The sequence below is a fragment of the Canis lupus genome, chromosome 34 (assembly GCF_048164855.1).
Source record: "Canis lupus baileyi chromosome 34, mCanLup2.hap1, whole genome shotgun sequence".
Lineage (NCBI taxonomy): Eukaryota > Metazoa > Chordata > Mammalia > Carnivora > Canidae > Canis > Canis lupus.
The window spans coordinates 24,859,120-24,873,099 of NC_132871.1; the positions used below are offsets into that span (position 1 = coordinate 24,859,120).

At 40.6% G+C, this 13,980-nt stretch overlaps 1 protein-coding gene across 15 annotated transcripts in view; it reads left to right on the forward strand.

Annotated features, from left to right (window-relative positions):
* Positions 1–13,980, forward strand: part of RBMS1 (RNA binding motif single stranded interacting protein 1) — a 214,022-nt gene that overhangs the window by 192,090 nt on the left and 7,952 nt on the right. For 6 of the 15 annotated variants that reach the window (XM_072811148.1, XM_072811147.1, XM_072811160.1 and 3 more), the window contains 5 exons: positions 8,314–8,429; positions 9,058–9,107; positions 9,234–9,327; positions 11,811–11,858; positions 12,748–12,798. In XM_072811148.1, coding sequence (XP_072667249.1) covers positions 8,314–8,429; positions 9,058–9,107; positions 9,234–9,327; positions 11,811–11,858; positions 12,748–12,798 — 359 coding nt within the window. The remainder of the gene's footprint in view (positions 1–8,313; positions 8,430–9,057; positions 9,108–9,233; positions 9,328–11,810; positions 11,859–12,747; positions 12,799–13,980) is intronic. The other 9 variants (XM_072811151.1, XM_072811149.1, XM_072811152.1 and 6 more) reach the window with 3 other exon arrangements.

Below are 13,980 nucleotides of genomic sequence, written 5' to 3' on the forward strand. Positions count from 1 at the left end.
AAAAAACAAAAAACAAACAAAAAAAAAAAACAGTCACTCATGGTTATGATTCAGGGTTTTTTCTAAAAAATGCTTTTCCTATACCTGCTGAAAGAGTACAATCTCTTAAAAAGACTAATTAATGCACATTGGCATGTTAGCTGGAACTATCCTAGAGCTGCTTGCTCTCTTTGTCTATGTCGGAGGCAGGCACCTATGTGCACACTCATGTGCACACACACGCACACACAGATTGTGGACAAAGTTCACATGTGTGTTCAGTATTACACGAGGCAGTGTGATTATCCATCTTTGTTTCTGGACCTCTCCGTGACATTAATGGACTGAATAAGTTCCTATGTGCTAAAAGCAGAGTTTTTAAAAAGAAAATGTATCTAATCATTGGATCTGTGAGCCATTAGATTCTTGGTATTGTGCTAGTATCATTCCACCCCAGCCCAAAGCTTCGTCTGTCACGGAGGAGCTCCAGTGAAGTGCATGACTGCTAGCCAACTCTGTCCAAAGACCTTAGCTTGTTTTACATCTGTTTTCTGTGTTACTCTGACTTTTCAGACTGGGTGTATGCCCAGCAGGGCTTGAAAACTGCTCTTACACACATTTTATAACTCTGTCTATAGGTGGTGATATTAGGGCATTGTCCTATGCCAGGAGGCAGAAACGGTAACATTTAGAGGAAAAACTGACTCTAGCAAAAAGGCTGGGAATCTTGCAAGGGTGTTTATTGTCTCTCTTGTTCCCTGAGTGTTTGTCTTCAGCACTGTTACTCTATAAAAAATATTTGGCAGCTCTATGATAAAAGAAATGCTTGAAGACATGTGTGGTGCTCCTGGTACCTTTAGGATGATGTGATCACACCTTTGAATTGTGATGTGTTCCTGTCTCCCTTGCCCAGTATGTACATAGAGCAGAGTCTAAATGGGAGTCCTGTTGAGATGGATGCTCCAAGGGCTGCACTGAAAGCAGCCATGAGAGCAAAAGTGCTCAAACATTCTTGGGTGGCCAGTGGGGAAAGGGCTGTCTTACAGATCTAAAACTCAAACTCATTCTCTACCAAGGAGGGTAAGTCTACTATTTAAAAAGTAACGAGGGATCACAACTAGAAATATGCCACGTTTTAGCCTGAGATGCTTGGAGCGCCTTGCCCACCTTATGCTGGGGCTGCCTTTGGGCAGGTGTTATCACCGTCGCTCACACCCAGCCTACAGCAGTTTCCTCGAATCGGTTTTACACCTTTTCACTATCAGGTTCTGCCGGGAAGGAACAATAAATAGCAGAGTAAAATTTTATTAAAGCATAAGGACCTTGGGTGGGAGATGTAAGTGTACCATGAAACTGTTTTCTGAAAGGCGGTTGCCAGTAACTTCACCCTTAACTACAACTTGCACATTTCTTCACTGTATGTGAAGCCAAGGCGGCAACCCTAGCCAGCTTGTTAAAATCTCACAAAATCAAATTCCATGAAAAACAGGCCAGTCTCTAAAACTGTTTATAACTTTTATAAACCAGAAGTTCCTCTCCTGAGAATTTATCTTAATAATTCAAAGGCAAGAGGAAGAACCATAATTCAAAAATTTGAGTTCCTCCTGTTATCATAGTATAACAATAGCTAATGTGCATTGAGCTGTTCTGAACACTTTATATATGTTAATTGCAACAGCCCTCTGCATTAACTACAACTACTATCCCCATTCCACAGATTATGAAACCCCAGACATTGAATAACTTGCCTGGAGTCACAAAGTAATAAATGGCAAAGCCAAATTTCAAACCAGGGAGACTAGTCTAGAGCCAGTGTTCTAATTACCATACAATCTGACCACCAATTTAGCAGTTGGCACTGGGATTAAAAAGATAAATAAGATATACACACAGATGTTCATACAGTGTTAGTTATAATAACAAAGAAACTATACATAATCCCATTTCAAATAGAACCTTATGTAACTGGGGCGCCTGAATGGCTCAGTGAATTGAGTGTCTGCCTTCGGCTCAGGTCATGATTCCAGACCCTGGATCGGGATTCTGGGATCGAGCCCCACCTCGTGCTCCCTGCTCAGTGGCGAGGCTGCTTCTCACTCCCTCTGCCCCTCCCCCTGCTCATGTTCTCTTGGTCTCTCAAATAAAATCTTAAAAAAAAAAAAAAAAGAAGAAGAAGAACCTTATGTAACCACTTTTAAAAAAATGATTCTGTACCAAAATAGGGAAAGTCCACAATGTAAACAGTGGGGGGGGGGGGGGGGGGAGGAAGACCTATCATTGCAGATATGAAAAACGTAGACTGAGAAAAGCAGTAAATATAGAACATTAAAACATCTAAGTTGGAGTGTTGAGGAAGGATATTTTTGTTTTCTTATTTAACTTGATTTTAATGTTAAATCATTTTTATACTGGTAGGTAAAGCTGAGTAGGAGGTGGAGCCACTGTATAAGGATCAGGAAAGTTGAAGAGGACATACGCCTGTGAAGAAAAGCTGTAGCTCTATGTGGTGGTTGGACAGGGCAGCAGGATTAGAAACAAAGAGGATGCTAAAAGGAAGTGGTGTCGTGCACACACAAAATGGATGAAATGTATTGGATCCCTACAACGAAATTCTTAAAGGAAGAGCCCCAGATAGTTCCATGCATGTTGCTAGTTGAGGAATTTTGAAAGTAGGCAACATTATCAGAAAGAAAGCTAATTACAGTTGCTGAGTGGGCTGGTTTTCCACAACTGATGGAAAAGCTTCTATCGAGGGCAGTTCACGTTTTACAGAATGTTGATTAGGATAAATACTGCTTAACTAGAAAAATGGGAGTTTGGAAGTAGCAGTTTCTCCAGCTGTTAGAACACAGGAAAAGGTCCACCACTCTCACAAACTACAGAGAACTCTAGTCCTCAGAGCCATTTGATTAGATGGCAAGGAAGACTTCCAGGAGGTCAAATTATGAGCTACAGTGTTTGGAGCAGGCATTCTAGAAGTGATTCTGAGTGTGGATAGCAAGGGAAGACATTCGAGCCTAAATAATGACAGATTTTGAGCTTTAGAAGATAGGTCAGCAAGCTGTTTGGTCGAGATGTGAAGTGAATCAGCACAGGCATCACCCATATAAGCTTATAGTCCCTAACAAGGGATTGTTAGTGCCACAAAATCAGGCATTGCGAAAGATCATCCCACTCACAAAGCTCTGTTGAGGGCACGTTCAGTGGATTCCCGACAGTGCAATTACTTCAGATGGCTCTCAAGAGGTGCCAAAATATATCAGATCAGGGATCCCTGGGTGGCGCAGCGGTTTGGCGCCTGCCTTTGGCCCAGGGCGTGATCCTGGAGATCCGGGATCGAATCCCACGTCAGGCTCCCGGTGCGTGGAGCCTGCTTCTCCCTCTGCCTGTGTCTCTGCCTCTCTCTCTCTCACTGTGTGCCTATCATGAATAAATAAAAATTAAAAAAATATATATATCAGATCAACGTTTGCATTTGTGGCATTGTCTGCTGAAGATTACACTACAGTAGTTAAGCTTTTGGAATTACATGTTCCTGTTGGATCTGATGAACAAGAAAGTAACTTTTCTGTCTTGAGGAATAAGGAAGAGAAAATAACCTGAGAGATCTCACAAGACATTTGAGGCACACCGTTTAGAACCCCAAAAGGTGGTGATTAATTAAGGGGAGATTCAACTGAGAATGCTCTGGATAGATGGCAAAATCAATTGATTGTGGGTAATTAGAATTTTTATATCACCTAAGTAGAATATATCTTGAGTCACAAGTCATTTGTTGGGACTCAGCAATTACTAGTTTTGCACAACAAGGTAATGAATTGTGTAGGGGATCCCTGGGTGGCTCAGCAGTTTGGTGCCTGCCTTTGGCCCAGGGCGTGAACCTGGAGTCCCGGGATCGAGTCCCACGTCGAGCGCTCTGCATGGAGCCTGCTTCTCCCTCTGCCTTTGTCTCTGCCTCTCTCTCTGTGTCTCTCATGAATAAATAAATGGAATCTTGAAAAAAAAATTTAAAAAAGAATTGCTGGTATAGAAAATTGACCATATAGGAGATAAGGGTTGACTGTTACATGTTGGTTTTTTGAAGTTAATACACCCAAATTTACTTGATCAGAGTCCTATCTACTAGTATTTATGGCACTTCTTTTTCTGCGTGTCAGCCTTCTTCATCATCATCTCCCTTCTAAAAAGAACAGCCAAGGCGGCCAGCTGAAGGATCTGATGTGTAGAACAAGCTGGCATCCCATGCATCTCCCAGCCTTCGACCTGGACCCTGTGTGTTAGGCTTCAAAACACAAACTCCTAGAGACTTTTGGTCTGGTTTGAAATAAGCCACAGGATATGCTAATCAAATAAGCAATCTCCCACATACTTAAAAATAAGTGAGCCATGACACAGATCTGGGTGTATTTGTTTGTTTTCAATTCAGAAATCTGAAATCCTCTAACCCTTGCTCAGCTTGATGGTAACATAGATAATCTTAAAGAAGTCTTCACATAGCTGTTTCCTGGAGCACATGATACACCTCGTGTACTAAATCAGATATCAAGAACTTACAGTGATGAACGTCACATAATGTCATCCAGGTACATGAAATACCAGGTACCCTGTAAAAGAAATGCAGCCCTTTCAATATCAGAAGTATTTCACTTCTGGGTGGCATTTTTATTAACAACAGGCATCTCTCAAAACAGTGCTCTGTCTCATAAATAGCTAAATGGGCTTTCATAAGATTTTGTACACTCTCCCTCCCATTAGTTTGCAAAATGAAATAAGACCCTATTTTATCCATGACCATATCCCTAGTTCTTAACACTATACCTTGCACACAGTGGGCACTCAATAAACTGTTGAGTTGAAACTGCTAAATAGACCAGAGAGAATTTTAACAGAGGAAAGAAGCTTTTAAAATTTTATTTTGCCTCACGTGGAGTACTGGGGGCACTCCCATTTCCCTAAAACAAGGAGCCAATGACTATGTAAAAAAAAATCTCTTCATTTCTAATGGTTGTAATTCTTTTTACATTTTTTTAAGATTTATTTCTTTATCTGAGAGACCGAGCATCAGTGGGAGGGGCAGAGGAAGAAGGAGAGAAAATCTCAAGCAGGCTCTGCACTTAGCACAGAGCCTGACGTGGTGCTTGATCCCACTACCCTGAGAGATTACAACCTGAGCTGAAACCATAAGTTGGACGCCTAACCTCCTTGCACCACCCAGGCACCCCTGGTGATAATTATTTTTAAAAAAAGAAATTTGTTTTCCTAAGATATGGATACCTGCCAATATCAAACTGTTTTAAGTACTTACCTTTTTGCTTTCAGGGGGAGAAAAATATCTTAATGACAGCATGGAGTAAATGTAGTTCTTGAAAGATTCAGCTACATCCTTTTCCATTTGTTTCATTTTGAATAATCTATTTGCAAACATGTCATTGCTCACTTGATATTTACTGCATCATTCTATGTTTTTAGCAGGCTTTATTGTTACACGAAATGGCTTTTTTTTTTTTTTTTTTTTGACAGCACATAGTCTAGAAAAATGATAATGTATTGCCAGCACCTTACCACAGACAGGGCATGTGGCCTTTGAGCATATGTGGAGCTTTATGCTCCCAGGGATTGCTGCCTAAATGCTTTTGTTCACAGCTCCCCGGCGCGGCAGCCTGTAGTGAACTTACGGAGAGTGTCCAACCTGGTTGCCTTCTTTCTCTGGAAGCAGTGATGCTAATGGAGGAAAATGGCCCATTTGCATTACTCATCGTGCCAAGTCAACTCTTTTTTGAGAAATGTTAAATTTCAGTCTGCAAGCCGTTCTTTATAGTGCCTCTAGGTAGAACTGTGTCCTCAAAGTGAAGTCCCCCACGGTGGGAGCAGCACAGAATTTACTATATTCCTTTGCCCTGTGAGATTATGGGGAGTATAAACAGGTCATTGGAGAAACTGTGCGATAACCATAAGGACCTTTAGATTCGCGAATAGGGAGATCTGGCTTCTCTCTGAGTTCTCTCTTTGACCTTAGATATCAAGGTGATGGGGACGCCTGGGGGGCTCAGCAGTTGAGCATCTGCCTTTGGCTCAAGTCTTGATCCCAGGGTCCTGGGATCCAGTCCCGCATCAGGCTCCCCGGGGAGAGCCTGCTTCTCCCTCTGCCTGTGTCTCTGCCTCTCTTTGTGTGTCTCTCATGAATAAATTATAAATTTTTTTAAAAAGCTATCAAGGTGAGATATCTTCAGGCCTGGCAGAAGGACACTCCTAACTCAGGCAGGTTTGCCCTTTATCTGTCCCTTCTACAAAGCTGTGTTCTCCTGGCCCTCATTTCCACCTGTTCCAGACAGCCCAGTTGTAGATTTAAAAGCATCATCACTGATTAGAAAGCCCTCTTGCTTCATTGCATCCATTTACTTTACCTTTGGAGATTGTTGGTGGCTGCAGGAATTTTCAAAAGTCTTTTTTTGAAAAGACAAACAGGGTAATTCATCTTCAGTCCAGGATTTGGCCCTAGTCTATCTTCCTTCCCACCCATTTGCCTTAACCAAAAGTTTCCTGTTCAGAAAGGCCTGAAGGGCTGGGGGCCGGAGGGGGGGGGAGTGGGGGAGGTATTGGAGTCAGAAGGTAAACAGGCCTGGCCAAGGTTCACTGGTATTCTCACCAGACTCCTGACATTTTTGCTCTCACCTTCTGGTTCCCGTAGTAGCTGGCTTCCAGAAGTGAGCTCACATTCCAGCCTGTCCCTCTGGACTGCTTCACACCAGGGAGAGGAGGAAGGCATGCCAAACAACAGCCTAGACAGCTCGCCGAGAAGGAATTACAGTTGGGTTTTTTGTTGTGTTTTGTTTTTTGGCAGAGAAGTGTTGAGAGGCACTATTGCTTCCACCCTGTCATTAGTGGGTGGGTAATAGTGATATAAAATAAGAGATGAATTAGGATAATAAGAGGCAAAGGAGAAAGGAGTAAATTTTCCACAAGTAATATTTTTCTCTTCCTGGTTATTTAACTTCGAAACAGAACTTGAAAGTAGTAATCACAGTTGTACAGTAGACAAAGGACAGAATGTGAGAACCAGACAGGAAGGTGTGATTGCCTTTATTACGTTAACTGGAAACGTACAGAAATTTGCACAACCTTCAGGAATATACTGCTATTTCCATTATGGAAAGCAAAGAAAATGAAAAGTCATGGGTGGACTACCATGCCACCTCCTCCCCCTCCCCATCCTCCCCTCTTTTCTTAACTAATGAGTATGTATTGTATGAGAGTTTCTGCATCTTTTGCTTTTCTGTTAGTTTTTTGAGTTCTTCGGATCATTTTATGATGTGGATATATATAGTTAGGCAACCCCAGGAGGGATGATTAAAGGCACAGAAAAAACTTTAAACAGTGTGGGTGGGTGTTTTGCCTTTCTTACAATGTACAGCTATCTTCAAGGCTGTGCTCCACAGATAAACAGATGAAACCTATGTGTATTCATTCATTGATTCGACCGAAATGCAGTGAGCACCTACAACATGCCAGACGCTTTGGCCTTGGGGATGCAGGGATGAAAGAAGCAAGCGTCACTGCCCCCGTGGAGCTTACACGCCAGAGGGGAAACGCACCAAACAAATCACTGCACCTCCAAGTTGTTCTCACTGCTGTGAACAAAATACAAATAAAAATTAAAAAAAAAAAATTTTAAATATAGTGTGAGCAGTATAAATGAGAATTTGTGTTCTCCTGGGGGAAGTAAAGGCCTCTTGGAAGAATTATGCCGGGAAGCTAAAGGAGCATTTTTAAGGTGGGGGAGGGAAGGGTGACACAATCTTATTTACATTTGGGGATTTATCAGCAGAATTTAAAACAAATGTGTCCAGGACACCTGGGTGGCTCAGCAGTTAAGTGTCTGCCTTCAGCTCAGGATGTGACCCCAGAGTCCTGGGATCGAGTCCCACATCGGGCTCCCTACAGGGAGCCTGCTTCTCCCTCTGCCTGTGTCTCTGCCTCTCTCTCTCTGTGTCGCTCATGAATAAATAAAATCTATAAATTAATTAAATTAAATAAATAAATAAATAAATATCCACACATAAAGAAGCACAAAAGTGAATCAGAAGATTCCTTTGGTTCCTCAGAATAGCTCTTTAAATGTGTTCATTAAACTCTTGTTTGAAAATAATAACTAATATATTTTCTGTACAGTCTTCACCAGTAGATAATCTTATAAGGGTCTGAGAAGACGTTTGCTTTGAAGTGTCTCTTTCCTGACAGCCCTGGACAGCAGCTGTTGACAAAGAGATTCAGTTACACTTTGTCATCCATACACATGTAATTCTGATTTTATATCATTTGTCCCCATTGACTCAGCTCCTACAGAACCTTTATTGTGTAAGTTTGCGGATGGAGGACAGAAGAAGAGACAAAACCCAAACAAATACATCCCCAATGGAAGACCATGGCATAGAGAAGGAGAGGTGAGACTTGTAAGTCCCTTCTTGAGACTTCAGCGTGGGTGTATGGTCGCGAGAGCGTGTGTGACTCGGTACCCCTGTGGCATCCTGGCTGCCACACTTCTGAAATAGGTGCCAGATTCAGACTTTAAAATCCAGATAAGGTCACTTTAAAGCTCTTCCCAATGGATGTGGTGCTAAGAGAGTGACGCCCTCCCAGATGGACAGATAGATGGTGGGTAGAGAGCTGTGATCACCAGCTAACTGCATATAACGTAAAAGGGCGTAAGTAACATCCTGATTCAAGAATGTCGAGGGTAAAGTGCCATCCAGTGGAAATGTTCTAGAGTCTGCACTGTCCAGTGATAACCACGAGTCACATGTGGTTATTTGAGCACTTGAGATAAAGCCAATGTGCTGGAGGGACTCCATGTTGCCTTTAATTTTAAAGAGCTGCCCACAGCTAATGACTACCAAACGGGACAGAGCAAACGTAGAGCTCAATTCTCAATATTGACTTTATGTTTGTTCCAAAGGAAACTTTCAATTTTATCTAATGCTACCAAACTATCTCTATTTTATGTTGCCATGACTCTAAGAAATGGAATTTTTAAACCATGCCCTTGCGGGTAAGTGATTCTATTTCTTTGCTTTCCCATAGGCTGGAATGACACTTACTTATGACCCAACCACAGCTGCTATACAGAACGGGTATGTCATTAAGATAAATGCATAATGGCTTGAGGGAAAATGTGAAGGTGGAAAATATCAGACATTTGTCCCGGGAATTATTCTTTTTAAAGGATGACTTAATAAAGGCTTTTGTGTTTGTTCTAGATTTTATCCTTCACCATACAGTATTGCTACAAACCGAATGATCACTCAAACTTCTCTTACACCCTATATTGCATCTCCTGTATCTGCCTACCAGGTTTGTACCTTTAGGATTCAAGAGTATGACAACTTGTCGGCCGTGAATCGCTGCTCCATTTTTATGTGTCTTAAAATTTTGAACATTTATAATGAAATTTAAGTCAAATGTTACGCAGCTTGGATACCCAATTTAGAAGAAGCTACTTTTTATTTGACAGAGTGATTTGCTTTTATGTATAGGAGAATATAAAACAAGGGAAAATGGTTATCAGTTGTCAGTCCTTGAAATCACAGCAGTTTAGAATTTAGGATGAACCCAAATGCTTCCTCCACAGCGGGCTCTGCTGTTGGACACCGTGTGTCCCAGAAGTTGAAACTTAAAAAAGAAGTAACATTAGGTAAAAACAGAAGAGGTATGCACCTTTGCCTTTGTTTTTTCATCAGCAAGGAGTAAGAAATGAGCAAGTAAACATGCTAATAAATACAGATGTGTCTCTATCAGGTAACATTAAATGTGCAATCCAGTGAGACTTGAGGCAAAAAAAAAAAAAAAAAAAAAAAGGAGGTGACTCCCTGTTTAAACAGGTTATTTTGAAGAGGCTTTATCTTAAAATAAATTCCCAACTTAGAACCAAGATCTCATTAAGCACCGTGTTATAATCTGGATTTGGTTTTATTGCAGGGTTAGCTCCTCTTCCCCAGGAACCCAGTGGTGTACAGTGTGTGCATATACACATCTCTCCTCCTGTGTCAGAGTACCTCTGCCAGGGTTACGGCCTCGCCCAGACAGAAACATAATAACAGAGTTCAATCACAGACACGTGGGAATAGAGTTCTCTTTTGTTGACTGTTGAGATCCTGTGTGACTAAATTCTTGTGTATTCTTGTTTTTAAAACAATTGGATTAGATGTTGTAGCCCTGATTTCTGGGGTTAGGGGACTACAATACCTAATACTGGTGTTATTTTACTTCTGTAAGCCTCAGTTTCCTCATCTTTAAAATGGGGATAATAATAGTCTTCTTTCTCATAGGCTTGTTATAAAAACAAACTGAGACTCTGTGTAAAGCGCTCAGCACAGTACCCTGCTTAATCATTAGCGGTCAGTAAATGTCAGCTGTGATCGTTATCATCATCATTAATATATATGCAGGACTAGCAGGCTGATGAGAGTATATTCATTATACCTTTTAAATAAGGAATTGGTCAGCTTATGCAGTATCATGAAGGTGGTTCTGTCCTAGAACTTAAAAGTAGCTTCGAATGATAAAGAATAAAGTAGCTTCATGGTGGGAAACACACGAAAAGTTGTGCAGGAGCATTTGTGGCCTCCCTTGGGTTTTAAGTCTTTCCTCTGTCTTTCCCTGAGTTGTCCCTCATTTTTTCTTTTATCTCTCTGGGTTTTTATGTTACTTGGGCTGGCACTTCATTTTGGGGGCCATAATATTCACTCATTTAATGCCTCTTTCGTTATTGTGGACTTAAAATTCCTATATTTTCCCTGACTGAATGAGACTGTGAGATCTCTCTAGCGCACCTTCCCTAATTAACAATTCCCTAATGAATGGTAGTCTTTTTTAACTTTTTGAACTTGGAAACGTCTGCCATTTATGTAGATCACTAAAAAGAGGAACAAGTAAGCTTATCCTCAGGCAGATAATTGTGCATATTAATTTGGATGTGTGCTGCTGTCGCTCTTACAGCTATCAGTGCCACCACCTCTTTCTGCCCCTCTTTACTGTCAGGCATTGAGCATTTTGGCCACAGAATTGTTTTCATAGCATGAGAAAAATTAGGAGGCTAGTATTAGTAGATTTGATAAACCTAACCAGAAACATTTCATTCCCAAGGCCTCATTGCTTCTCTTGGCATTCTGTGTGTCCCTAAAATACATGTAGAATTTCATTCCATTTGTCCAACACTCAGTGCTGTATCCTGTAAGACTGAGGTTCTTAGGGTCAGCAGATGAGCTTTCAGTGGTCTCAGGATTCTCTTCCATTGTTTGCAAAATGTTGCTTTTGTGAATGTAATTAGCTGGGGGGTGGAGGGAAGCTCTATTTCTTTCATCAGGTTTTCAGAGGGACCCATGACCCAAAGGAGGGTAGAGAACCAATGGTAAAGAATTCACAGAACAGAGATTATTATTCCCATTTTATAGTTAGGGAAAATTGAGGAATAGAAATTGACAGCAGCTGATTTGTTGCTGAAGAAAGAAAATTGGATTAGATGTTCTAGCTCCCTAACCCCACAATGCTATAAGCTATTAGATTATTAAGACCACTTGAAAGCATACAAAAACTGAGAGCATCTGGCCCCACTTGGGGTCCACAGGGAGCTGCTCTCCTCCCCATGATTTATTCAGTGAAGGCCTTGCACTCATGTTGGAGTGGGCCCTTCGCCACTAAACCACCATATGCTTATACAATTGGATTTGAGAAATTGGCATCTGCAAGAAACCTCCAGTACCCCAATGGGGAAAGGCTGCAGTCCAGATAACTGAAATGTTAACAAGGCAGAAGCACTTAACTTTGGTCTGCCTTAGGTGGCAAAGGAAACCAGAGAAAACAAGTATCGGGGCTCTGCTATCAAGGTAAATCACAATACATTCTTCCCCATGACTTTTCCCCATATCCTTTCTGTAGAACCTCTGAAGTTAACAGTGGGGGATAAGAGACAGGAGGGTTTTATTGTTAAAGAGTTAGAGACTGAACTTATTTTTTAAAAATTATATAGTCTCAGGAAAGCTCTGGGCATCGAGAACTGGACTGATATTTTTTCTCTTGAGCGGCAAGACTGCACAGGCTTGCTTTCCTGCCACGGAACCTGACTCTCGTGTGTGAGCCCTCAGAGGGTCCTCTGTGCACGTGCCCTATTGACTGTACATGTCACGATCTAGTTACTAAAGTTTAATTTTCTAAATCTGATTCTCAGATTTTTTATTTTCCACACTAACTAGAAATTGTTGACCACCAGACGAGATTTCTGAAACCTAACATCCTGAGTATCAAAGAGGGATTGAATTTCGTTATTCTTTTTAAGTAAGCACATACTTTAAGGATTAGTTTGTAATAACGAGATGTGCTGGAATTAATTCTCATTCATCTGTATTCCTGAAGTGCCTAGTTCCTACCTTGACTATCATACTTTTCACTATTTGAGGTGTTTACTTGTTTATCTCCATTCTTAGTAAATTTCTTGAGGGTGGGGCCCATGTCATATTTGCCTTTTTCTCCCTGATGCCTGGTACTCCGTAAATACTTCTTGAATGGGCAAGTGGAACTTGGTTTTAAATAATCATTTCATCCTATTCAGAGTGACCAGTTTGCCAAGAACTCTAACTGCCTTAATCTCTTTAATCATTGATAGTATTGCTTCCTTATTTTCCTTCTGTAGATTTTAACATGATTAAAAGAGCTCTAGAGAAATAGGTAGCATTCCAATAGAAATCAATTTTTCTTTCAAAATCCTCCTTTTTCCAGGTGCAAAGTCCTTCTTGGATGCAACCTCAACCGTATATCCTACAGCACCCCGTAAGTTTTTCAGCATTTTAATGGCTTAATGGTTTGCAACTGAGCTGTGTATACATTTAGAAGACCACATCCTCTGGGTTAAAGCCTTTTGTCAAAGACAGTCTGGGATTTGGGAAGTTTTAAGCATGGAGTGTGAGAATGTACAAATTCATTATAAAACCTCCTCCCACACTTGCCTTCAAACAAATTGATAGTTGACATTAAATCAAGTTTGCAATATAAGAACTTAAAATATATTTGAAGCAGGGTACTATCTTCTTCTCCATACCAGTTCTGTAGAATGCCACACAATTGAATTTTTAAAATTTCAAGTTTTAAATTGGTCTATTTTTAGCAGCTGGTATAAAACAGCTCACATTTTTTATGTATTCATTCCATTTAATGCAAATATAAAATGTTCAAAAGTGAGCTAGAGATTTTTACCAGTGTTATTTAACCTCTCTGTAGTAATTATAAATACTAAAGCAGTAATGTTTTGCTTAGGTGAATGTGATTTCTTTAGTGACTTGAGCATTTGTCATTCTTAATGTACATATTACATTTTTTAATTGAGTTACACTTCACAGTAATAGTGTATTTAATGTTTTATTTTGAAGATACGTAAGATCCAGTTTGCTAAAGCATACATTTTTAAAAGTTGAAAAATAAAGGTGGAGAACAAAATCACATAAAAAGCTAACAGTGCCCAACACAGTAACCTACGTGACTAGCATGAGAAAGCCACACATTTGACCCTAAATTTCTAGTAACTAAGGCAAAATGGGAATTCTAATATGCAAAACAGTTCATAGTACTTAATAAGAGAAAAACAGATCACACCATTGTTGGCCTTAAGATAAGGCAGGAATTTCTCTTGGGGCAGCTCCTAAAGAGGACACCATGTAATAGAAGACTTTATATATGAAACAGTGCTCTAGGGACACGTTCTAATCAGGAAGTTGCTGAGATGATTTGACACAGCAGATAAAACATGCTTAGTTGATAACACGGGGGACGAGCTCTCTGATGACGTGTGTGTGTGTGTGTCTCTATCTGTCTGTATAAGCATTGCCACACATTTGTCTCTACACGCATAATCTTGAACAGTAGCTCCTACAGATGAATGAAAAAAGAAGCAGGAAATTCCTTCAGCATATTCTGGGCTTCTGAATCATGTCCATGTTACCACACACTTCTTGATGA